The sequence below is a fragment of the Astatotilapia calliptera genome, chromosome 7 (assembly GCF_900246225.1).
Source record: "Astatotilapia calliptera chromosome 7, fAstCal1.2, whole genome shotgun sequence".
Taxonomy (NCBI): Eukaryota; Metazoa; Chordata; class Actinopteri; order Cichliformes; family Cichlidae; genus Astatotilapia; species Astatotilapia calliptera.
In genome coordinates this window covers 18,224,564-18,251,362 of record NC_039308.1, presented here as the reverse complement: position 1 = coordinate 18,251,362, position 26,799 = coordinate 18,224,564, and the positions used below count along the sequence as shown (strand labels likewise).

General features: G+C 39.7%; 1 protein-coding gene across 7 annotated transcripts in view; it reads right to left on the bottom strand.

The window, feature by feature from the left end:
- Positions 1–26,799, bottom strand: part of mapk10 (mitogen-activated protein kinase 10) — a 38,134-nt gene that overhangs the window by 8,161 nt on the left and 3,174 nt on the right. For 5 of the 7 annotated variants that reach the window (XM_026173534.1, XM_026173535.1, XM_026173539.1 and 2 more), the window contains exons 2-10: positions 18,034–18,105; positions 16,665–16,834; positions 11,836–11,965; positions 11,319–11,377; positions 10,793–10,931; positions 10,009–10,174; positions 8,989–9,060; positions 2,949–3,131; positions 150–274 (exon numbers count right to left, since the gene is read on the bottom strand). In XM_026173534.1, the coding sequence (XP_026029319.1) occupies positions 150–274; positions 2,949–3,131; positions 8,989–9,060; positions 10,009–10,174; positions 10,793–10,931; positions 11,319–11,377; positions 11,836–11,965; positions 16,665–16,834; positions 18,034–18,105 (1,116 nt within the window). Of the gene's footprint in view, positions 1–149; positions 275–2,948; positions 3,132–8,988; positions 9,061–10,008; positions 10,175–10,792; positions 10,932–11,318; positions 11,378–11,835; positions 11,966–16,664; positions 16,835–18,007; positions 18,106–26,799 lie in introns of those variants that run through there. The other 2 variants (XM_026173536.1, XM_026173537.1) reach the window with 2 other exon arrangements.

Genomic DNA, 26,799 nt, shown 5'->3' with positions numbered 1-26,799 from the left:
TGTCAAAATAGCAAGCGGTTAAAACAATGCAGTTTAGTCATGCTATAAATCACTATCAGTGCGTACAAATTAAAACATGGGAGGGGCGGGTGAGGAGGATTTAGCTTGGGATGGTAATCGATACGCAGCTCTGCTGAAGTCCTACTCACCGCCTCCACCTCAGCCGGATCATACCACACGTTGATGTAGGGGTGCTGTAAGGCCTCATCCACTGACATCCGCTTAGCAGGGTCGATAATCAGCATCTTAGACAGCAGGTCTCTAGCCTGGCTTGCTGTAGTTTGAAAATTTTTTTTAAAAAGAAACCCCCCCCCCCCCGATATTTAGATGTTTTGATGAAACAAGAAAATATTACATGTCAAACAGCACAGGTAATGGAAGAGGGAGGAGAGAGAGAGAGACCGGGAAATGTCAGGGATTAAAGAGAATAATTAACAGGAGCTTGTGATATGTGTAACATCTAAAATATATACAAGCATGCAGTGTGGTTATTAGAGGTAATCAATGGTCAAAAAATTAAATAAAGATCCAAGATTCAATGAATTAGCATTGTAATAACAATAATAATAATAATAATAATAATAATATTAATACTACTACTACTACTACTACTAATAATAATAATAATAGTCTTTAATAGTCAAAGATGCATTAATGGTGACCTCTGGAGGATGAGTACAGTAATCTCACAACCTGAGAATAGAAAGGTCTGTTTATTTCTTATTTTTGTTTATTTTCCAGTTTTTTTCTTTTGTTTTCCTTAACCAAATTTCCTCCAGCTCAATAGTGACAAAACTGAGGTTCTCATGTTTGGCCCTGACAGCTTCTCTAAGGAGGACATATGTCAAACTAGTCCTCTAAAACAGCAGTATCAGACCATCTGCTATACAGTCGGCCAATAATCTCAAACTTTTATTGCACGCTATAGTTTTTCTTGTATCTTGATTATTGTAATTCACTCTGAATGTGCATAGGGCTTATTGGGTTTTAAGTATTTAATCTACAGACTAGTTGAAATCTGAATTATTGCTAGATAATTCTTTAATAATCAACCATCCAGATATCTCCTCAGTTTGTCCCATATGTATTTTTTAATGAAGCATTAGGCCTGTTTGTTGCAGATGTTGCCAGTCAACTTGTTCGTTTGCAGTTTGCAGTAAATTGGACATCTATCAGCAAAAATTTCAATAAGCATTACCAGTACACAGACTCTCTACCCTCTGGCCATTTTGAACTGATCTGAAATTGAAACCCTAAAACCACACGACACTTCCTCTCCTACACACTTGACCTTCACTATAAATAAATCTCCAGGAGCAGAGGAACGAAGAAGCTGAAGCAAGTACGGACAGATGAGCTGGGCGTACCCTTTGAGCATCACCACAGCATCAAAAAGATGATAAACGTGAAAAAATAGCTCCTCTATCTCTCTCCTTTCACCTTTCCTTATTCCTTACCTACCTCTCTTTCATTCCCTCTGTCCTACAGTACTGTGACTTGTCTTCCCCCTAAGGTTTAAAATAAATAAAACCCAAAGGATGTTTCTCTCATGTCTGACTCACTTCCTACCTGTCACAAAACAAAACACACAAAACACTTCATCTTGGTCTCACACCCTCTCACTCTGTCTGTCTCTTTCGGTGTATTCCTTTAACAGTGTCACTCCAGCGGGGAGCAGCTTGAATACAAAAGCGATTCATTAGAATTTCAACATTCGAGAGCTTTGATGTGGGAGCGGGAGAGCAAAATGTTTTTTTAAAAGCATATTTTTTTTTATAGCTCACTGGAAATGTTTTTGATGCCTTCAATTCTCAGCTGAGACAGAAGAAACAACATCTCAGTTAACACTCTGCATAAGAAGTCGATTGAAATCGGCTCACACGGTACAGGATTAACATACTGCAGTTTACTGATGCTCGGAGGATGACCAAAGATAAAATGTAAAAGTACAGTCCTGTTAAAAAACTAAATACACCTGACGATTCAGTAGCTTGTGCATCCACCTTTAGCAGCAATAACTTAATTGAATTGAATTTGAGACTTTTGGGGCGTAGAGTGTAGATTTGCTGCTGTGCTTGGGATTGTTGTCTGTTGCATCACCCAAAGCTTTAGCTGTCAGACAGATGGCCTTGCATGTGATTCTAAAATACTTTGGTACACAGTTCATGGTCACTGTTTAACATTGGGGTTAATTTGCTGAGATGCCCAGTCCCAGCAAGATCAACAAACTGTTAAAATCTTCGGTTTCTATAGGGGTTCTCACACTTGCTGATGACAAATTAATCAAGTACATTTAATTTGCAGCACCTGGCTACTACTTACCCTCTCATATTCTATAGAAGCAGGCTATACTTAGTTTTTGACATACTACAGCATACATGAAATGAACAAAATGTATAGCCATCTTAGCTGCTAGGTGATATGTACTCACAGAGCAGCTAAGATGCTGAGAATAAGAATAGCATATTTACAGAGTTAACATGCAAATAACATTTAAATGTCATAAATTGTGGAAGTTATAAACAAAGATATAAACCTAATGAACTAAATGGAAAGTCAGAAGCAAAGTCACCTGTAATGTCAGATTTAGATTCAGAAATACTTTATTAATCCCTGAGAAAATTATATAGTCGCAGTTGCTCCAAAACAGCTATATTAAATAAGACAATATACTACAAAGATACAAAATAAAGCAAAATACATACAAATAGCTCTAATTATTAATATCCTAGTATATTACACAAATTAAAAACACATGCAGAATGACTGCCTGTCAGAGTGATAAGTGCTATGATGTCCTAAAGAAGACTCTCTGTTTAATCGACACACATCATACACCTTAAGGTTCAATAAAAGACCTTCAAAGACTCATACTGGAAGCTAATGAAATGGCTAAAGTGCAATAGCCTAAGTTCACAGGTTCCCTGTGTATAATTACAGGTTCTCACCTTTGAGTTTGTTGTGCTCAGAGTCAGCAGGGAAAAGGCAGTCGGGGAAGAGTTTGGGGAAGGTGAGGCCTGCGTACTTTGGCCGGTTCTCGACATAGTTCCTCACTGTGGGTTGAAGTTTCTTCATGAATTCTGGCGAGGGTGTGCCCAGCTGCTCGATCACTTTGTTCCACTGATCAATATCTGGTGTGGAAGGCCAAGATTAAGGGAAACACACATGGAATACAGAGCATCCTGTCACCCTGCAAAGCTCAGTGTACCCTCAGGTATCACACTACAATACAATTCTGGCTTCATTTTCCATTTAAAAGCACAAAAAGGAGTGCTACAAAGTGCTGTGACCAAGATAAATTAATAATTTTTAATCTCAAATCAGCTGTTTCCCACTTAACCACCAAAAGAAGTATTCATTAGGATTAGGGAAAAAAACCCCAGCTGACTTCTAAATGGTGAAAAACACAAGATTTCTATTTTAAAAAAATCCTTTTATTCTTTTTGTTTTTCTTTGTCTCCAGCCATTGTTAAGTGTTTCTAAAAATAAAAAAATAATAATAAACCTTTTGATGAAAACATGACTGATTGGATTAAAAGACACGTGTACGGTATAAATGTAGCCGTGTGTCCAGTTGTATCAGCTTCTCTTTCACTTCCTTCCTTACAACAAATATTTCCTCTCTTAGCCTTCGACACACTCCAAACCTTCTCCTCCTAATGTTCTCACACCGAGTGCCAGTTAGGGCAGAGAGCTGCCAGAGGCCACTATAGATCCCTATTACTTCATTTTGCTGGAACGTCTCACGCTTCCATCTCCGTTTTGTCTCTATTGCACACTGGCCATGATCCACCCAGTGCCTAGTAAAGCGGGGTTTTTTAATCCACTAAGACTCTTATCCACGGCTCTTCAGCAAGCAGTTGGATTCGCTCTGACACCTCGAGGTGATTTTTTTTGTTTTTTCTCAGCATGTCAGTGCCAAAACGCATGACACTCGATAGACTCAGAGTCATTCGCAACTGCCCTCGAAAAAACGCTGCAGGGTTCCTGCTGCCTTCAGGTTTACATTTCTAACAGAGGGAGGAAGGATACGGTCCGTCCCAGGGAACAGCACTGTCCCTCTTATCAACTCTCCAAAGATGCAGCCGACTGACCACATGTCCACTAAGGTCGCACGCACCCACATAAACACACAAACACAAACATTTGCTGAGAGGAATATGTGACTCTTTAGCGACCAGATGTTCACCAGCTATCTGCTAACTGCATCTGTCCTTAGGGCAGGTTGCTTACAGTGAGTCATCACAGCTGTTTTTTGTTCTTTTTTTGTAGAAAACAGGCCCCCGGCTAACAGCTAAAGCAATGCACTGGGGCTAGACAGCTCAACCGTGTTTTAAAAAACACTATGAAGCTCTGTAAAGCTGCAGAGAGGGTGTACACCCCAACAACAATTCTCTAGGAGCCAACCCAGTCACTTTGTAATTTGATCCATTTAATACAATTAAATACAGAACACACTGGTAATTGTTAAACTGTGTCTCCTTACTTGGCACAAATGTGTTGCGTGTTTCTTTAAATGAAAATTTCTCCTTCTCCGTTTTTTCAAATAGCAAAGTGTTTACATTTTTTAAAAATGGTCAGGGAGGGTTTTTTTGTCAGTGTGAAGATACTCTAAGGCACATTATAAGCAGACCAGTGACACAAACACATTGGCCTCCAATTTAAAGTCCCCATTTAGAAATACTGAGAATTTCAACCAGAAATAGAGTACCTGCAAACGTACCATTATTACTTCAGAAGAAAATCAAATAACACACTAATGCTGTGTAATATATTTAACTTATTTTTTAGGAAAATAGAAAAGGAAAAGAAACAAATGCTGTTTATTAGGTGTGACAAAAGAGTTAGCACATAATGCTTAAACACCCTGGAACAGTTTGAGCTATACTACAACCTTAAGCCCTGTTTGGACAAAAAGCTATTTTGGGTTGTTCGAGCCTAATTTGCTATAGTATATCATAACATATACATTAATGAAATACCAATATGTGCTGTATACACAAAGGTTTTAGGCTACCTATTTGACTACACCCACGGGAGATTTTCTGACATCCCATTCTAAAGCCATGGAGTTGGTCCCTCCTTTGCAGCTGTAACAGGTTCCACTCTTCTGGGAAGTCTTTTTACAAGATTTTTAAGTGTGCCTGTGGGAATTTTGCCCATTCATCCAGAAGACCTTTTGTGAAGGTCACAGAGTGCTGTTGGACAAAAGGGCCTGGCTCACAGACTCTGTTGTAGTTCATCCCTCCTCCATCAAACTCTACAGTTGGCATAATGCAATGCACTCATGCTTCAGATTGCCAGATAGAAAACCATGATTCGCCCATCCACAGAACAAGTTTCTTCCAGAACCCAGTGATTTACTCACTTCATCCGATACTTGGATTTGCACTTAGTGATATAGTGCTTGCATGCAGCTGCTTGGCCTTGGAAACCAATGCCTCCCCAACCTCCAAACACACAGTTTTTGTGCTGATGTTAATGCCAAAGGAGGTCTGGAGTGCCAAACTATGTGCCTCAGCACTTGGCAACCATGGTCTGCCACTTCATGGGGGAGTGGAAGATTGTGGAAGCTGATTGTGGAATATCTGGGAGGGAACAAATTGACTTATTGCAACGCTGGCATCCTATTACAGTACCACACTCAAATTCAGTGAGCTCTTCAGAACCACCCATTCTTTCTTGGTTTTATACCCCTGTGGCAACAAAGTTGGCAACAAAACAAAAACAAAATTCCACCCAAGTTCAAAGATTAAGCAGCGTGACCCAATACTTGTGTCCATACAGTGCATCTGTAATAGGCCAACACCAGTCAGCAATGCTATCCGAACTATCAGTGCTTAATCATTTCTGCAGAGAGGTACTTTAAAACAAAAGTCAGCCACATTTTAAAACTTGAAGAACAAAGGAGGTAATGGTGGCTGTATGATTACTAAGTAGAAAAAAGACCTCTGTACAGAAGGAAATGTTAAAATCATTTCACCTTCTCTAGAGAGAATATATTTTCAAGCTTATTGACCACAGTAAAATCCACCTTTGGTTCCTCCAAGACCTCCAATATAACTTATTAATAAACACACTGCTCCACTCATCCATCACAGAACAACCAGTAACCCTGTAGCCCACTGGGCTTTTACCGGTAGTCTCTTACCTACTCTGTATCATTTGACAGACACTCTGGGACGTGTAGACTTTAGCCAGGTCAATACTTCTAAGTTGAAAAATCAATGAAATACATTAAGATTTGCGACAACAGGGTACCAGTCCAGAACTGATCTATAAGCAGAAGATTAACAAAAGTGTGCATGACTCTACTTTATTGATCTAAAGCAAAAGGTATGGAGTGATGAAATGATACGAATTTTTAGGTCATTTTGGGAGCAGAGACAGCGGAGAAAGATATTGCTTGACTCATTGCTGGGTTTCTCTAGCTTTCCAGAACATTAATCTTTCAGGGACCCAGTGCTCAGGGCTGCAGACAGCAGAGTATTACCTTTACCATTGCCATGTGTGGCTGTGATCAATCTCAGTTCACTGTCAAAAACGCTAGCAGCTACATGAAAAGAGAGCACAGTTAGTGGTACTACCACTGTATGATATATGTGCTACTTTTTGTTTGTTTTCTGGTCCTAATAAATGTGTTAATTATCTGAATATTGACCCTCAAACAGAATTTGCTCGAGGTTCCTAAACAACAAAAAGTGAATCAATTACAAGAATCTGCAAACAGTCCTGTGAGCTTCATGTTTCATATTTGAACAGGTAGGCACTGGATCTGCATGCAAAGTGCAAAGAAATCCCTTCAAGCGCCTAAGTGCTGTCAGACATTAAATGGTCTTTACCTCACGGGGAATAGCACAGATAACTGTTTAATGGATTCACAACAAACAATAGGGCATTGCGTCTCCTGCACCCAGTACTCTGTATTCAGGCAGCACCCCCGCCTAAATCAATTGAGTATTTATACTGGTGAGAACAACTTTGACGCAATCTTCTGTTGTGTGCGACACGTGAAAACACAACAGGAGATGGTTTGCTTCAGACTTGTGACAACGACAAAACGTATGAAAATGGCTTCGCTTTCACTGCCATTTGTTCCCCCTGAATTCAGGCAAAGGGTTGGAATCTTTTACCTCTAATTCCAAATTAAATTGTGTATTTGTTAGAAACTGTTTTCAACTGGGGATGAGACACAAGCCTTACAGCAGTAGGTTGTAGCCAATCTGCGTGTCTGAATTTATGGTGCTCTTTGGGTTCAGTCTTTAAAAGGCATGTGTGATTTGATACTGGTAAAATATAGGTTATCCCACCTATAGCACTTTATTCTTCATCTTAATTACTTGCTAAGGTAACAGATTATAATATGGCTCTTTACTAATTCCCCTGTAAATAAATGGCATTTCATTGTATTTCTTTGAAATTACAGTGTCATTATATTTACTTAAAAATACGTAAAGGTAGGTACACTAAAATAAGGAATGACAAGTCAGTCAGGATTTTACACAAAACATAGAAAAGAATATACTGTAAGTGAATTCAAGTAGTCTGTAAGTAATTTTAATTACAGCATGAGTTACTTTACGTAGTGCCAGAATTCTGAGGATTTTTTTAGACATGAAACACAAATTGTACTGCAAGCACTAACTACTAACTTCTACATAATTTTGTAGAAAAGTAAACAAAATGTGCCAATCTTACATTGTAAGCATGTTGTGCTTTTGTATTTTGGAGTAGCCTTAACTTTAAAATTTAAAATTGAAAGTTATTTTTGAATAGTGACTGTGAAAGAAAATGAATCAAGTTCGACTTGGCTCCATCAATATAAGGTCACACACCTACAAGTTTTGATGGTATTTATGTTTTCTCATAAGTTGGTGAGTGGGAACAGTCCTTATCACATATATATTGGTAGAATAAAAGGACAGTTGAATAATAGAACATCCATCATGCACATCAACTTTATAAATATTAAATAAAGATATCAAAAGGCAACATTAATCCAATCCATAATAAGACCTCTGGCCTGAAAAGTACAGTGTGTTTACGATGTAAGATGGGAAAATGTTTGATGTCTGCACTTAAAATTAATTTTTACTTAAGCATTTTAGCATTTGTTTGACACCCCTAATTGCGTATCTGTCTTTAAGTATTTGTGGGTGAATATAATTACATTGTAATTTCAAATAACTTCATTTAATTACAGGGGAATTACTATGTGCTAATCGACTACACTTTCAACCTTTGAACTTTCTACTGCTAATTGAGTTCAACCAGGCTGCTATTTACACATGCTCAAAGGGAATACTCAATATTATTCACTCATTACTGAATATTTAATTAGCATTCCTGACTCATACATGTAGATGTGCTCATCCCATATGTCCTCAACTCCAGCACAGGGACTATTTTTACAAATCCTCCCTACTAAAGGAAGTCTTCTCAGGGATGCAGCACACCCCGATCACTGCAAGAGAAAACACCAGGTAGCACTCTAAGAGCACACATTTAAATATTCAGAAATAAGGTAAGAAAGAATTTCCTCTTCCCATTGAAAAAAAGCATTGAAAAGAGCATTTTATGATGTTACTAGGTTAAGTGAAAAGCGTTAAAGAAGATAAGTTGTTGTTGCTATAAATCTGTGTTACAAGCCAGCCAGATGTGAGTGTGGTTTAGTTCACCTCAGTAACATACAGCAAACATCAGGCTCAGTATCTGCTTGACCAAAACACCATTTAAAAGTTATATTTCTAAGATCTTTACCTGCTTGCATGGCGGCAGCTTCTTTTTCCTTAGCTGGCATAGCACTTCCAGATACTCTCAGGTGCTTTCAGAGAGCATCACAATCAATCAAAACTGAACATGGTTGCTTATACTTTAAACTAAAAAAAACTATTTTCAGTGTGAGTGTCACTTGACTTTTATGAGCAAAACTACAACATGTAAAAAGCCACAGTCAAAGAATTGATCTGTTTTTATTAACAAGGATACAGTCCCGGCCAGGGAAAAGGATTTTGTGGCGCACCATTTCTCCCATAATGCACCCCACCGACCAAATATCCACTGCACGCATAGAGGTGAGGATGAGACACAGAGGGAGCAAAACACAAGGAGGGAAAGCAAAGGTTAGTGTTGTCCACAGACAGCTCATAGACTGGCATTAGTGATCAGATGCTAACTGGTTTTAATTGAGAGAGGAATAATTAGTGAGAGGCATGTTTCAGGATTCAAATCAGAATGGAATACAGAGATAGACAGAGCAGAGTGAAGTACAGTGAAGCAGCGCCTTAGATAGACTAACTAGTGGCAGGAAATTCAAAGCCCTGGAGCTTTCAGGCTTCCCTTCTTCAGAGATATATGGCTAATGAGTCACTGAGGCTGGCACTCAGTCACGTGTTCTGGGGGCTTTTAATCAGTGACTCATAACTCCAGCACTTTAAGTCACTTGACCAGAATTGTTGATAAGGTTTTAAAGTTAATGATATGACACTTTAATTTGGAATCATCATCAAACGATCATCTGCACATGTGAGCAGTTTGATTATTCAGATCGTAGATGGTTTAAAAACACATAGAACCGTAATTAGCTTCTTAAAATGTAAACATTTCAAAGGCTTTTTTCCCCCACATCAGTTTTATGTTGGCTCACTGCCACAGCAAGAACATAACCAAGTGCAAAAAAGTGCCAATAAACTACAAAGTGTAATTGATGATATAATCATATTAGAAAATTTTTTATTACCACTTTATTACCATTTTTTGTACCACTTTTCCTGCCATTTGTTTAGCTTGAGCGTTTTTGATTTTTTTTGATAGCACATTTTCACAGTGTAAACATTTGATATGTTTTCTGTGTACTACTGTGAATAAAATATGGATTAATGAGATTTGCAAATCATCACATTCTGTTTTTATTTACAATTTGCAGTGTACAGTTACAGTTGTACTTGGATCTAAAAACAAATACTAATACTAATAAAAATTAAATACCATGACTCTATTTAATCTCACCATTCTCCTTGTATCCCATTCCTAGTATGACCTCTGGGGCTCTGTAGTATCGGGTCACCACATACGGGGTCATCATGAAACTGGTGCCTGCAGTCCTAGCCAGACCGAAATCCAGGATTTTCAGGGTACAGTCTGATTTCACCACTATATTGCTTGGTTTGAGATCCTGGCAAAAGCAATAGGAAATGAGAAAAAATGTATATTAATGATTATTTCCTGCTGTTATTCACAGAAAGTCTATTAACAATTATTGTTTGTTAATGATTCATGTAAGAGACTCTTTAGTATAATACTTCAGTTTTTCATTTAAGGGAATAGAACAAAAACGTGGAAAATAAGGGAAATGAAAGAACGAGGATGAACTAGACTGCCTCGCTCTGATGATAACAAACCTTCCAGCAACTCTAAAATTCTATCAACACATATTTTCTTTGTTTGATCCTCACACAACTCGGGGTGTTAGAACAACAATTTGCTATTTTACAGGAGGTAATTCTGAACTGCAGCAATGTCGGGACTAAATTATTGTTGACATAGGGAAGGCGCTTTCTACAAATGCAAATGCTGTCTGCCTTCATGCATGTGGCACGCAAAACCTGCAGAGTCCAGTGCGCACTTGTTCCCGCTTCTCAGCCCTGGTCTCTGTAGCGTTTTCTCACTAAAGCGATTGAGGTGATGGCACAAAACGTGTGCAATATATTGACATTGCTGAAGATTTAAAAGCACACGACACAAACCAAATCCAGCAGTGGAAGAAGAAGACAGAGCAGGCTTGCTCTCCTACCCTGTGAATAATGCCGGCTGAGTGCAGATGTTTGATACCACACAGCATCTGGTAGAGCAGGTAGGACATTCTCTCATGGTCAAGCTCCATCTGAATCACCTGGCACAAGTTGGCATCCATTAGTTCCATCACTAGATACCTAAAAAACAAAAACAAAAAAAGTTTAATTTATGCATGAATGGTTGACACACGTGTGAGATGTGTGGCCCACGAGTTACTGCTGAGAAACTGAAAGCCTCCACGTGGGCCGATAACTCTCACTCTGGTACTATTTACACAGATATTGTTCTAAAAGTGAATTCACTCTCATTTATCATTCATTATGGAAACAGGACACCTCCGGCTGCCTCACATTACACCTACAGTACGTTCACTGATTCCACTCGAATAGTTGTCAAAAACGAATGAGGTGCAAAGGAGTAATAAGCACCTAATGTAGTGTAAATAGACTCCCTGTATTTTGTCTGGCATTTTAAATGAACACATGTTTCGTTTTCTTGCTAATTTTTTTCCTGAGTATACTTACACATCCTGGAATTCCTCTAATGATTTCTGTGGTGTGAAGACATTTAATAAACTGATAATCTGAAAAAGAGAACAGCAGGAACAGGGTCAACAACGAGCAGTAAAAATACAAGAAAAGACATTAAAGCAAGGGACTGTGGGCACAAGTTAGTAATGACCCTCTTGAAGGACACCGCTGAGTGAGAGACAGAGTAAACCAGAGAGGCGAAACGAAACAAAGTGGGGATAAATGTGGAGGATGGAAAAAAGAGGCAGAAGAGCACAAACTGCGGCACTGGTGATTACATCCATGCCTTGAAGCACTCTCTGTTTCAGTCTCTTGCCAGTTTAGTACATTTCTGGAGGCATGGAATTTAGCACGGTCATAACGTCGCTGCGACTTGTCTGCTTTTGTAGCAAAGGGATTTAGCAGGAGCCAGAAATAGACTCAGACTGGGGTGCAGTTTTAAACTGCATCTCATTCAAGTCGGGATACATTTTCCTTTGGTCCTTTGTTACCTCTCGTGTGAATCGCTTACATTTTTGTGATTGACGCATTTCATGAGCACCAACTCCCGGTATGCCCTCTTGGCATGGGTCTGGTTCTGGAAGGGTCTGCTCAGCTTCTTGATGGCTACATTTCTGTCCAGGACAGCGTCATAGCCCGCACTGCAGAAAACAAACCACAGAGATCAGTATTCCTCTTGCAACAATCCATGGCTTAATGTCAATAGTCACTGACACAAAAGGATAAAATAGATGAAAGGCTCTCTGTAAAAATAATATAAATCAGAACTTATTAATACATGAAGATTATAGGGCTCAATTATAACTTGCTAGCTGTGTGAAAACTGTGTATTACAGTAATAGTAAGTTATATACTTAATAAAACTAAAATCAATAAGTAGCCCATTAAATCCATGACACACTGTGATTAAACATAAATGTATACATTATTTTTTAATTTAATGAGTTTACTCTCATATCGTATTATTATTATTACTATTATTTGAATTTTTTATCTAATCTTATATTCAATTAATTAATTTTTTTATTAATAATTATTATTGTATTTATTTCTGCATTTTGTATTCACAGTCATGGTAAAAAGAAATTATTTATTTAACATAAATTAAGGCAACATGCAGCTTGTTGTACTACTTTTAACAGCAACAGAGTCAAGTAAGTGTTTTCTCTGTGACTTTTACCAGTCTCTCACATCATCATGGAGCAAATTTGGACCAGTCTCCTTTACAGTGAGGTTTGCTGGCATTCATTTATTCACAGCTCTGTTAGAGTCCCGCTGCAGCATTTCAGTCAGGTTGAAGTCAGGACTTTGATTGGCCCAGTGCAACACCCCGATTCCTTTCTTTCTCAGTTTGAGAAAAAATCATTGATGATGTCTTTCTTTCTTAGTGTTGTGTTAATACGCACCTGAATACCAAACAAAAACAATAAACTGCTAAAACTGCTAAGTGGTTGCAACTTACCCTCTTAATTAGTGTGGGGAAAGTAAGAGTATTTAGTTTCATCTATCTATCTATCTATCTATCTATCTATCTATCTATCTATCTATCTATCTATCTATCTATCTATCTATCTATCTATCTATCTATCTATCTATCTATCTATCTATCTATCTATCTATCTATCTATCTATCTAATTAAAGTGTTACCAATGAAACTAAACCACACAGCAGAATGTGTGTTATATGTAGATGCCCTTTCCTTCCACCAGTTTGATGACCATTACAGCAGAGTGGGTGCTTTGCTGGCTCAACACAATCCCAATTTCTGAAAGCCTCGGGTATTTTAGCTGTTTGTGGCAGTTTATGTTGGCCTTCGCTGAACGGTAATACAGAAAAAGCTGCCATAAAAATGTCATCTCACTGTCTCGGCTCAACTTCAAAATGTGCCTTTTCTGACAAGATGCTATAAAATTGAGTTTCCAAGCATCTGACTGTGTACGGCTGGGTGGGATATGCTGTGGTTTGCCATGACTGTGTGGAGACTGCAGGCCAGAGATGATGTGTGGCCATGGAAACAGTGGAGCCTTCATAAAAGCATTGATCCAGTAGGGATTTGGAGTCAGTCATCACATTTGTAGCTGAGTGAAAGATGATGTCATAACCAGCTAAACTACTTAAAGCCTTCATCCCTCCTAAGATGCTTGGGAAAGCTCATTCTGACCAACTCATAAGGTCAGAGATGTGCACACATTGGGGTTTTTGTGGGCGACCACATTAGCAGAGTGACTCTTAACTGTGGCAAAGACAAGCAAGAACAAGTTTTACCTCATTAGCATGTTCTCAGGCTTTACTGGGACAAGACTCTACTGATTGCATAAGAGAAGCAGAATGTGTACTTAGTCACTGCTGATTTTTTCCAGACAAGCTTCTGGATCTCTGTCTGCTCGTATGCATATTATTTGCTTGCAGTGAAAGCCCATGTATGTTATAAAATGTGTAAGCATTTAACCATCTGTGCAAACCATCAGACAGATGTTTATGTAAATATGATTATGTCACCCAGTCAGGGATTATGCTGAAGTTAAGACACAGCAAGTCACCTGTTTTATCTTTATAAAAACACATGCCAAAGTCATTTATTATGTTTTTATGTATTTGTGAACATCTAAACCAGGCCTTATAGTTTAACCAATTTCATCTCTATGATCAGGATATGGTCAAGGATATTTATATCATTCTCTGTGGTTTTATGTGGTTTGGTTGCTTTAATGCTAGCACCATATGACACCAGATGACAGCTGTGGACACAGCCAAGCAGCACACAGCAGAGCAGGTTCAATTAGATTTGCACTCCCTGCCATCCATCTCTACAATATCCTTAAAATGGGCACAATCCCAGCATTAGCAGTTACAGCCTGCCCAAGCTCTTTTGCAAATGCACGAAATTGCTTTGGAGCGGAAGGAGAGTGGGACTGAGGACATGGGAAGCAAAGGAAGGACAATGAGAGAGGTCAAGTGAAGGGCAGGAGAGTTGAGAGCTAGTGAATCTTCAAAATGACACAATATACACTGTAGTAAAACATGTCAGCTCAAGTCATCTCTGGGAGAGTTTGTGGCATGAGAATATCACCCTCAGTGACACAACATTAACATAAATATAACTTATAGTTCTGTCTGGTCATTTCACAAAGACTGTAAGATGCATTCCTTTAAGTGGAGGCTTGGCAGACATTCCTCTGCATTCTGACAGGGCGTGCGTGAGTTGACTTGTAATGAATACAAGCTTCCTCTGCAATCTGGATTAAGGGTCCACTTAATGCCCACCCTGTAAGGCTCTTATGGCTCATACATCCATATTCAAAATAAACGATATGTCACCAGCTCACTGGAGCACACCGGGAAGGATATAAGACTACACCCTTCACATCTGTGGAAAACATTAAGAGAAAAAAAATTCTGATATTTGATGAGTGTAATTTTTTCAGGAAAGTCTATTCAGAAACACCACAACTACAATTCATACTATTATCACAAGGTATTATTACTGTTGCTACCCTTTTAAAGTAGCAACAATTTAACAGTCTTTTTGGCTTTTTTAGGTATTTGCTATCAATTCTAGTCCAAATGTGGCTTAAAACAAGCAATTAAGATTGGAAACTCATCAGGAAAGTGTTTATTGAGGTAACAGATCAACTGAGAAGAAGGGTTGTTTTCCCACAGACTTCTGCACCAGTGCATCTTTCTTACAGGCAGCTAATAAGGAAGCCCCCCTGCTGGTTGCCTGAATTAGGTTTAGGGCACTTTGGCTTTATTTTTCAGCCTCTCAAGCTACACGGATTTTAGTAGGTATGCCTGCTTAACTCCCTGTCAATGCAAACATCTAATTGACCAATCAGTAACTCAGTGTATTTTAGCATGCTGACAGGATCAGGGCTAGCATGGTGGCACAGTGGTTAGCATTGTCACAGCAAAAAAGTCTGCATGTGTTCTCTCTGATTTCCTCGCACACTCCAAAGACATGCGTGGGGTTACATTATCTGATGATTCCAAATTGGCTGTAGGTGTGAATGCAAATGGCTGTTCACCTCTCCAAGTTGTAACATATTTCTTGCCTTTAGAAACAACACCATCATGACCTTGAATTTTATAAGTGGAAAAGGATGGATGGACATGGTCAAGACAACCTGCTGAAGTTCACACCGGACATAAGAATGAAGGTGACTTAAGTATCGTGGCAGCAGTTGTTTGGCTGGTCTGAGTATTTTAGAAATTGCTGATCTACTAGGATTTTCCTGCACAACCATCCCCAAATAACCACTTGTTAAAAACAAAGCACGCAGAAGAGCATTTCTGAACACATGCTGAAACTTAAAACAGATGGGCTACAACAGCATAAGACCACACTGGGTGCCACTCCTGTCAACTAAGAAGAGCAAACTATAGTTCACACAGCCTTACTAAAATTGTATAGAAGATTGGAAAAATGTTGGCTGGTCCAATTAGTCTGGGATTTCTGCTGAAATATTCAGATGCCATTGAGCTGAATTCGCTGCATACAACATGAAACAATGTTGCATTCAAGTCCTGCTTTATATCAACAGCTCAGGCTGTTGGTGGTGTAGCGGTGTGGGAAAATCCTTTAGCACACTTTGGACAACTTGGTACTAACTTAGCATCATTTAGCCACCACAGCCTTACTGATTATTGTTGCTGACCATGTCCATCCCTTTATGATCACAGTGAGCCCATCCTCTGATGGCTGCCTCCAGCAGGATCATTTCAAATGTGACTCAGTCTAGTAGAACACCTTTGGAATGCTCTATTGGATTGGAATGGAAGATTCCCATAATGTATGTGCCGCTGAAAAATCCCTAGCAACTGTGTGGCTATCAGGTCACCATGGACCAAAATGTCTGTTTTCAACACATTACTGAACCTATGCCATGACGAATTAAATCAGTTCTACAAGCAAAAAAGTTAAATTCCATCTTTTATATACAGCCTATGTTCCCAATGTCAACATAAAACATCATTTAATGATTATTTTTTTCCCTAACATTAAAGATATTAACATTTATCAGCAGACACAGATAATTCAAACAATTAAAATCACTGCACCTGCTTGCCTCGATTAAGTTTAAACCAAACATTTGTGCAAATGAACAAAGAAGAAGAAATCTCTCCAGGCTTTTCAGAAGAATAAAAAATATGACTTTAATATATATTAATTAGCAAAATTATTCAGAAAACCTCACAAATTCACTCCAACATTAAAAACAAACGTTAGAAAATCAGCTAGCAATGAGTTAACTGAGCATTAAAGATTACACCAAAGCCCATCAAACAACTTGATATGATATAAAATAAGACATTAGAGAAATGTACCATTGAGCACTTACCAGACAATTCCCTGAGCTCCAGAACCAATGGGCTTTAAATTCTGGTAGCGTTTTAAAACTGTGAAGGTAGAGTCTCCCACTTCCACACTGTAGAACTGGTTGTCCACTTTGCTTTTGCTCATGTTGTAATGCTTGGCAATATATGACACATCCACTTGTTTTCCAAAACCCTGCAAAGGGATGACATAAAATGCATATGTAACACATCTAGGCTGCACATTTGTTTTTATCAGGCTACTCATTTTAAAATCAATATCGAATCATTGTTATACGTTATATGATATATAGCCATAATAACCATCATTAATATCTAAGAAGAGCATCACATCATAACATGCATTTAACTGCTGTAAAGGCAAAAAAAAAGCATACATTAAGGTATATTTGGTAAAAATGGTAAAGTAGAATAAACAAGACAGGACATAAGGTTTAGCCGAGTTTACAGCTGAACGAATTCAATGCAGAAATATAATCTCTGTAAAAGCCCCTCTAACGACATTAGCTTTAGTCCTTACTTGACTACATTTCACCCGGCAATCAGGCTGTAATTACTTGGGCAAAGCAGGCAACCAAATGGTGCCACAACAAAGCATATCAGGTAATTAGAGACTTGGTAATTATAACACAGCTCACAAAACAAGCAAAGTTACTGCATATGCACTGCTATGGTTGAACCATCTTCTTTGTGCACAATGGAAGATTGATAAATCTGCTTTAAGGCGCTGAAGGTCGATGTCCTCCAAACTTATGATCAGATTATTCCTATATATCTGGTATCTTTAGCAGCTATTGAACATTCAGCTAGAATCTCGTGTGCAGTGCAAACATCCCAATCTATCTGAGCTCCAACTGAATTGTCTGTGTTTTTTTCCTTATAACAAGCAACACAACGTATGTAAAAAGAGTCAAAATAAAGACTTTTTATCTTATGGAATCACAACCCCAGCTGAGTTCTGTATTTACACTGTGGAGACAACAATTAAGCTTCAGTAATGAGCAGATTATACTGCATTCTTTTTGGTATAGACCTCAGTTAAAGAGGAATAGTGGAGGTGTTGAACAAAAGTAGAAAATCAAGGCTAGCTGAATTGTTTTGATATACATAATGAATTATCAACAAAAGGCTGAAAACACGTCAACTTCTGATAAAGGCTCCTCAAGGACATTTGCGTCAAACCTCTTAATCAAACCATTTTGCACACATTGTGTTGTTTTTCTTAATTAAACATTTCAAATTATTTTTTGAGCACACAACTGCTTAAGAGCTCATTTTGCATACACAGGGGGGAAAAAAACCCATACAGAGTAAGAATAGAGGGAATGGAAGTGAATGAATACTGTACCTTTTTTACCTGTAAGGAACACACACCTGACAAAAGGCAATCTTTACATCCAGGACTGGTTGGCTGCAGTTATATAAGAAATGTCTGCTCATAAATACCTGAAAGACACAAACAGAGGAGAAGCAGAGAGTGAGCACATGTAGGTGTGGGTGTGGGTAGTGGCAATTTGTCACATATACAATGGCAAAACAAAGATTTATTATTGTATTTCTGCAAAACAACACTCACACCTCTCCCCGTGTGGGGACTGAAACCCACCAGGAAAATTCACTTGTGTCCTCTCTACTCTGTTCCCATCATTCTCAATAAAAATGAGAAAAACAACAATTCGTCACCTCCCAGTCCTCGATAAATATGAACTGACCAGTTATCGATTCTTCATCAGAGCACATTGCAGTGTGGTTGCAGTGATCAATGCGTGTTGAAAATAAGACATGAGGAGGTGGTCCCATTGATGAGTGAAAGACGATTAGAAGATATTTGCTGATGAATTCCAAAACAGCTGAAAGCAAGTTTTCCCTTTTAAAATGGATTAAAACAGGTTTTGTGTGAATGTAAATTTAAAGCTAACAGTATAATCTATATTTTTTTTTAAACGTGCTTTCTTTTGCCCTTTGTGTGAGATCTGGTTCGTTAAATTTTAGATAGCTTAGCTTGAAGACAGGAGAGACAAAGAAATAGCTGCCCAAAGTTTAAAAAATAATTACTGATCAGCACCCTTAAAAACTAGTACCCCCATTCATTAGCTTCTAAAACCACTTCAACTTTTTTCTGTGTGACTTTTTCAGTCTTTTATATCATTGTGGAAGAATTTTGGCCCACTCTTGTTTACATATCTTCTCTTCACTGGGGTTTACATACAAACATTTATGCACTGCTGAGGTCTGGACTTGGACCGGACAACTGCAACACCTCAATTCTTTTCTTTTTCACTCATCCAGTTGTAGATTTGCTGCTTGGGATCATTGTTCTGTTGCATTACCCAATTCTTGCCAAGCTTTAGCTGTTGGACAGATGGCCTCACGTTTGAAATTGAAATACTTTGGTATGTAAAAGGAGTTTATGGTCCATCCAATGACTGTAAGCCATCTAAGTCCTGCAGTTGCAAAACAAGCCCAAATCACTCCACTGCCATGCTTGACAGCTGGTATGAGGTATTTGTGCTGATATGCTGTGTTTGTTTTTTGCCAAATGTAAGGTTTTATCTATCCATCCATCCATCCATCCATCCATCCATCCATCCATCCATCCATCCATTTTCTTCTGCTTGTCCGGCCAGGTCGTGGGGGCAGCAGCCCAAGCAGAGAAGCCCAGACCTCCCTCTCCCCAGCCACCTCCTCCAGCTTATCTGGGGGAACACCAAGGCGTTCCCAGGCCAGCCGAGAAATATAATCTCCCCAGCAAGTCCTGGGTCTGCCCCGGGGCCTCCTCCCGGTGGGACATGCCCAGAAAACCTTGCTCAGGAGGCGCACAGGGGGCATCCTTGTCAGATGAATTTCTCCGTGAATCGCTACCTTATCGTGGTGGAGGAGTTTGTGTGTCCCAGGGATCCCAGGGGCTATGTTGTCTGGGGGCTTTTGCCCCCTGGTAGGGTGTGACCAGACAAAGAGCGATTCAGCAGACCCCTATGAAAAGACCATCGAGGCAACAATTCACCCTGCCCGGGATAGGGTTACCGGGGCCACGCCCTGGAGCCAGGCCCGGGGAGGGTGCCTGGGGGCGAGCGTCTGGTGGCCGGGCCTTAGTCCATGGGGCCCGGCTGGGCACAGCCCAAAAAAGGGACATGGGCCCATCTCCCTGCAGGCCCACCACCCGCAGGAGGCACCGTAGGGATCGGGTGCAATGTGAGTTGGGCGGCAGCCGGGAGCGGAGGCCCTGGCGGACCGATCCCCAGCTACCAAGACTGTAAGGTTTTATATTAAGGCTAAACATCTCCGTGTGCTTATGCATTGATAGTTGATCTCAATATACAATGACATGTCACAGAAATCAATCCGTGACATATATGTTGTGCAACTACATGTTTTGCTGATTTTTCAATCTTAGTGCCACAAATGCAAATTTAAAAAGTGATGTCAACCGTTTTCCTGTTGACACTGTATGCATTTATCCAACCTCCTATTTTAACACTAGAACACTAAACTTGTTAACCTTTTCAACCTACAGGAACATATCAGTTTGGAAACTAAGAGGATTACACAAGCGGAATATATTTAACACTACCATCACAGGTGAAAAAGCTTTTTCAAAAGCCAGTACCATCAAAGACTGCATTTGCATAAAAGCAGTGCAGTGAATTTTGGTAAAGCTTCGAGGCTTTCACTGTGAAACAGCAGCTAATGGGTAAATTTGGTTTAACTGGAGATTTGCCAATTTTCTTTAGCTTTTTTTTTTTTTCATTGCCAGAGTGAAGCAAAGAGGAAAGAAAGCTCTGAATGACAGTAGCTCCCACAATAAGCTGGAGGGAGAGCTCGCCCACAATCACTCTATCTTTGAGGAGTTTTCAGGTAATGAAAGTCCCAGAGGGCTAAAGACCACGTCTTTCGAATAAGTTCATACATGATGTTAATGATGCTACTAAAAATAGAGAAGGAGGGGGGGTAAAAAGACCTTTTTCGGTAGTTCGGGAGTTCACATGTGGTTGTAAAACTACACAAATGTCACCAAACAGTTTGGAGGACGTCCTCGTCTCTCGCAAAGCATTGAAAGGATCCGACTCTGCAATTTTCTCCGAGGAGCAAATGGACATAAATGTCTCTTTTAACTCTAGCTGTCCTCTAATACTGTCACAGTTCCCACTTTAATATGTGTGCTGAATCCAAAGGGAGCAAAGGAGCTTTTAGAAAAGAGATAAGGGACTCGAAGGTGGGAGATTTCTGGTTCAGCTTATTTCACTTGAAAAAGTGTTCAAGTAAATGGGTGAATTTCACTGTTGGGTGTGTTAGGAATTTGTGCTATTAAATTAGGAGAAATTAATTAATAATCATTCATAAACTGATTTTTTCAAATCTGTTTTGAAACAAAGAAAAGGGAAGGGCAATGAGACGAGAAAGATGTGCGATTTTTGAGCCCACAGTCTCCAACACGTCAAACCACTATAGTAATGTCATTCCACATGTGCGTGTTTGACTAGCATCCCGGTCACCACATTAAGTAGCATAATATTTGCTGTTACTCTAACAGGTCAACACTGAATCAGCCCTGGCGTGGGGCTAGCTGTATCTGTGCTGCTCTAATCTTTACCTGTCTGAGTACATAAGCTATTAATAATAATAATAATAATAATGGATTGCATTTATATAGCGCTTTTCGAGAACCTCAAAGCGCTTTACAATTCCACTATTCATTCACTCTCACATTCACACACTGGTGAAGGCAAGCTACAATTGTAGCCACAGCTGCCCTGGGGCAGACTGACAGAAGCGAGGCTGCCATATCGCGCCATCGGCCCCTCACAGGCCAAACTGTTTGTCTTCCAGCCGTATACGCTGGTAAACAACACCTAGATGGTGGCGGGATCCTGCACACTACAGTCCTGTCAAACCTGGCAGCATATTTACATGCAGATGTTCATTTAAAAATATTGCAGCCTTAGAAAAAAACTAGTAAAACATGTTTTAATTATGCTTTCTTTGCTTTAAAAAAAATAAAAATAAACAGTTCACTTTCATTTCTAATGCAACACGTTTCCATAAGACTTTTAACAGCAGATGGTGAATACACTTTCATCAGAACGAATGAAAGATGAAGGAGAGACTGAGTACAGACCATAAACAATTTACCTGGGAGCCAACATTTTTTGGAGATTACAGTTTTAAAATGATGGCTGTCTGGCGCGTCGTTAAAAACAAGAAAGATTGGGTAATTATCAGGAAAAGTTATTCACGAAAAAGCAATGAAAACGACAGACCAAAACAAATCGCACCACAACAGTTTCTTCCCTCCCACGTTAGCCCACAGCTAAAAACACACACACACAAAACAAACACAAAAAACCCACCAGATTTTGTGCTTTGTTTGTTTAACCCTGTGACTACATTCTGTTGATTGTCCTTATGGCCGAAATGCTGCTTGCACCTACAATTATGCTCAGCACCACTCCTTAAACTGCCCATTTATCATCCTGACTGCAATACATCTCCTCAGTACAAGCCGGCATCAGCTGATTGAGAGGTTGAATAAGCAAAAAGTAAGGATAAGGATGATTTTCAGCTCATTCAAAGATTGTGAAGAGTTTTCAGACCTGCCTACATTATTTTGAATGGACCTTAAATTCCAGTGAGGATTTTATAACACTACAGCAGTTACAAGCATGACTTACTCTGCTTTAAAATGCCTTTCACCTTCAGCCTTGCTCTGCAGAAGACTGTGATGTATAGGGCATGTTTAATATGGTTGCAGGGGTTTCTATCAGGAGTGTGGAAAGCGCAGCATCAGACAAAACTGTGTAGAAAACAGCTTAGAGTGAGCAGTGCAGATACCGTTTCCAACAGTACAATGTCTCATGTCAGATTCATTGCCTTTATAAGAAAGCTAACTTTGCTAATGGCAGCATAAATGCCTTGATAAATGGCCTGTATTTGTATAGCGCTTTTCTAGTCCCTAAGGACCCCAAAGTGCTTTACACAACCTGTCATCCACACACACATTCACACACTGGTGATGGCAAGCTACATTGTAGCCACAGCCACCCTGGGGTGCACTGACAGAGGCGAGGCTGCCGGACACTGGCGCCACCGGGCCCTATGACCACCACCAGTAGGCAACGGGTGACGTGTCTTGCCCAAGGACACAACGACCGAGACTGTCTGAGCCGGTGCTCGAACCGGCAACCTTCCAATTACAAGGTGAACTCCCAACTCTTGAGCCACAATCGCCTTGCATGGTGCTAATATCTTGCTTCAGGAGCTCAGAGAACAAAGTTTTCATTTTCAGGAAGTTCACTTTCCAGCTCTGTGCTTTTTAAAACTGGATTGACTCTATGAAGGTGAGAACTGTCTCCGAAGTATTACTCTACATTGCATCACACTTAAGAAAGCAACAGCCTTATAGGATGTTGAGGAGTCTTTGCATTGTAAACTATAAACCGCAGCAGTCGGTAGGACTTTAGTAGCACTGACACATGCCTGACATTTTTGTTTTGTTTTGTTTTCCTAGTTTGAAAATGACAACTGTGAGCCTGTGTCAAAGTTATTAAATGCAGGACCAGTTAAGCCAAGTGAGCGAACTTCCATCAGTCCCAGTTCCAGACCATGTAATTGCTTTAACATATTTGAATAACTGTTATGGACGTGTGGGTGATGTGCAATTTTACAGCAAACTAGTGAACGACAAAGCGCACAGACAAACAAAGTCACTTTACTGTTCCCAAAAAAGGATCATTACTAATGCAGATTTTTTTTTAACACAAAAGCAGCAACACATTGATTTAGCTCTGATTCTTTCTTTTTTCTTAAACTAAACAAGAGACATAGATAACTGAAACAATAACTTTATATTTTATGCATGTCCAAAGTCCCAAATTATTAGATGGGGAAGCAGGCTGTAGAAATGGAATCATTAACAAATAAAAGAAAGAAAGAAAGAAAACAGATTAAAAATGTTTCTAAATACATTTTAAAAAGTAAAATAAAGAGTTTTACAAGTATTGGCTCTGGTTTTTATGTAAGCGTCACCTTCAGTCATCTTTTTTTTAAATTGCTAACAGTCATCCACAAAAAAATAGGAGACATATAAAAAGAGGAGAAATCACGCAGTGCAAACAAATTCAGGCTATTTCACATAGGCCGTAAATAAACTGTCTCAGATGCAGCATTGCATTTACAGAAATGAATCTATTGTATGATTACAAAAAAGGTGACCAACTGCCATTAAGAGACAACTAGAGAAACTCAAGAACGGCACAATGAAAAAGACAGCATGGAAATCCAGAAAGGTTTTAATTATCTAAAATGGGCTAATGTAGATGATGTATGGTACATCTCAGGATTAATTGGAGTGGCTGTTTACATGCATTTGCCTGCATTTGTAGCTGATCCTTGTTATTTGGATCCTGGGCATTGTGTTACATCCACCCCTGTGGGTACAACTGTACCTCAGGCAACTAGTGATCACTTTAGTTAGGAGGCATGATCCTAAAATACAGCATTAGTTCCTAATTCTTGTCCAATCAACTGTAGGAGGTTTAAGATTTTCTGATGCTTCTTTTTTGCACATACCTGGCAGAAAGGTTTATATTATATAGTGTTCATTCAAATAGTCTTTTACATAGAACTATTCCAAAGAGAGTATTGGTGTATTTATCTGTGTGTGTAACACATAAAACACTAAATGTATGACAGTGATTTTCAGCTATAATATATACAAAGATTTAAATGTAAATGGTGAAGGCTTTTTCTTGATAAACCAAACCAGTCACATGATCACTATAGGTGAGGCAAACTACAGTAGCTCTACAGTAAAATGCAGATCATATTTTACCACGCCAGGTTATCAAAATTGTGCATGATCAGCAGAAACACTAGAGCAACTGATTAAAAGAGAAAACTGACCACCACGCTCTGTAAGTTAGTTTTGAGCGCGGCCTGCAGTAACTTTCGTGGTAAATCCCTTCTACCCTGTATGAACACTTAGTGTATTGATCCAGGCCATTTAAAAAAAAGTATCTGCAGATGCTACAGAAAGGAGAGCTTGGATGCTCTACAGTGTATCTGGTGCTCAGTGCTCATGTTGTGAGGCTGCTAGCTGGGGCAACAGATGCACCTGCTCTGCATGGCTAAGACAGGTGAAGCTGTGACCGAATATGGTTATTATTCCATCTTTGACTCCTCCTACCGTGTCTTTCCTCTCTTTTAAGTTTAACATGCTAGTGTTTAGTTACAAACTCAACAAAGGAGTTCAGTGCAAAGCCCAGCCAGCTGAACAAGTAGACAGTTTTGCACCCATTCATTTTTAAGAAGTGCTAGCAAGGCTGCACTCACCTAATCACAGATACAGTGTATGGATACAGTGAAATAGTTACTCCTTTTAATATGGTCTGAACTGGAGGTGGTCTACTGTAATACACGGTCCTGATACAGTGTTAGTTGTCTCCCAGGTCAAAGGAAAGGCAAACCTTAGTTTGAGGTAACACAAAAGTAATCTTCAAAAACTGATTTTGCTGGTGTTTTTTTTTTTGTGGGCTGTGTGTATTAATAAAGTGGTCAACACCAATACTAAAATTAGTTATCCAAACTAATAACCAGTACAAAACCTTTGCAGTAAAGCTAAGAGGCTTTGGGGTACCGTCAAGTTCTTCTGACTCTGACCTTTCAAGTGTGGTAAGTTTAAAAGCCCACAGACTATTATTAAAGGATCTGTTATGAGATATTTTTTGTGTGTCACGGAGGTCCATTTCATTACTAGCTGCAGAATTGCAGCCAAGGGGCGCCATGCCAATATCTACCAAGAGTCTCTCAGGATCGAAAGGTGTGTTTGACTATGTCTGCCATTTCTACTTTTGAAAATATTCATAGACACAAATGATAGACATAGCGGCCTCAGAGACAGAGAAAAAAAGTATTTTAGCCAATGGTACAGTGTAATAATAAGCACCGGAGGGAACAGTGTTAAAGGTGCAGGTGTTGGAAACAGGTAATAATGATGCTCGTCTTTGTGTGGTAGCTATGTCTCACCTGCTTTCAGCAGGCATTTTATGCCTGTTTTCGGGTTGAACTCAGGCACATTGCTACAGGATGGCATTATTGTGCTTCTATGGTTCTCCCCACCGCATCCTTTGTTCAGCACAGGCACTGTCTGTGCTGTCAGGCTGATTGACTACTAAAAAGTAATGATAAAGCACAATAAAGCCAGTCATGTGCCAGTCAAAATGTCCACAGATACCAATGTTTGCTCTCATATCCATCTTTTCTTTCTTCCCACTCCGCTCCTTTTGTTGATGTCACCCAGTTCGCACCACAACATTGCCCATATCCCCCTTGTTTCTTTATTCCTCCCTCCATCGTCCGCACTGATGAGAGCCTGCATTTTTCCCTACCCTTCCTGTCTTTTGTCCCTCCCTCGCTCCCACCATTCCCACTCCCAGGCTCCCAGCCTGCCTGTAATTGTCTCCCCTCCCCCTCCCTCGGAGCTCCATTGTGAGTGCTTGGTTCAGCAGCCTCAGCCTCTCCTGCAGTATGCAGCGAATGCCTCGTCTTTTCCTTGTGCAGCCTGAGCTAAACGCAGCACAGCCTCCCCCTTTTGGGCTCGGGGAAAACAGAGAAGTAACTGCAGGGCCCAGGCAGGAGAACAAGACTTGGACTGACCCATCTAAGGGGTGTCAGAATCCGAACGCTCGCTGACACCCATCGATTTGTTTCTTCGCAGCTGAAAATCTGCTCACCTCCTCTGTCTCTGCTCTCGTACGTAGTCTTGCTCGCATCCTCTGATTTGCTTTAGGTAAACAGCAGGCACGCTGGCCGAAAAACCACGCTGACGCTGCAGTTTTCTGATAGGCTGCATAGTAACGACATGTACACCTTTGGCAAGTGCTGAGTGCGGTCATCTGATTTACAGCTTTTCTTGCAAGACCTGACACACATTCAGTAGAAGGAGAAGAAGAGCCACAGCTGGACCACACCGCGCATCCTGCAAAAATGGCATCCTGAACACTTTTAACTTTTATTTTGCCATAATGACAGAGACGTTTTCAGCACTGTCATGTGAACTGTGAACATTTCTATTGCTCTGTTTCAACTGTGGCATACTTTCTGAACTTTTATACTTGTAAACGCCTCAGTTTGAGCAAAACAACA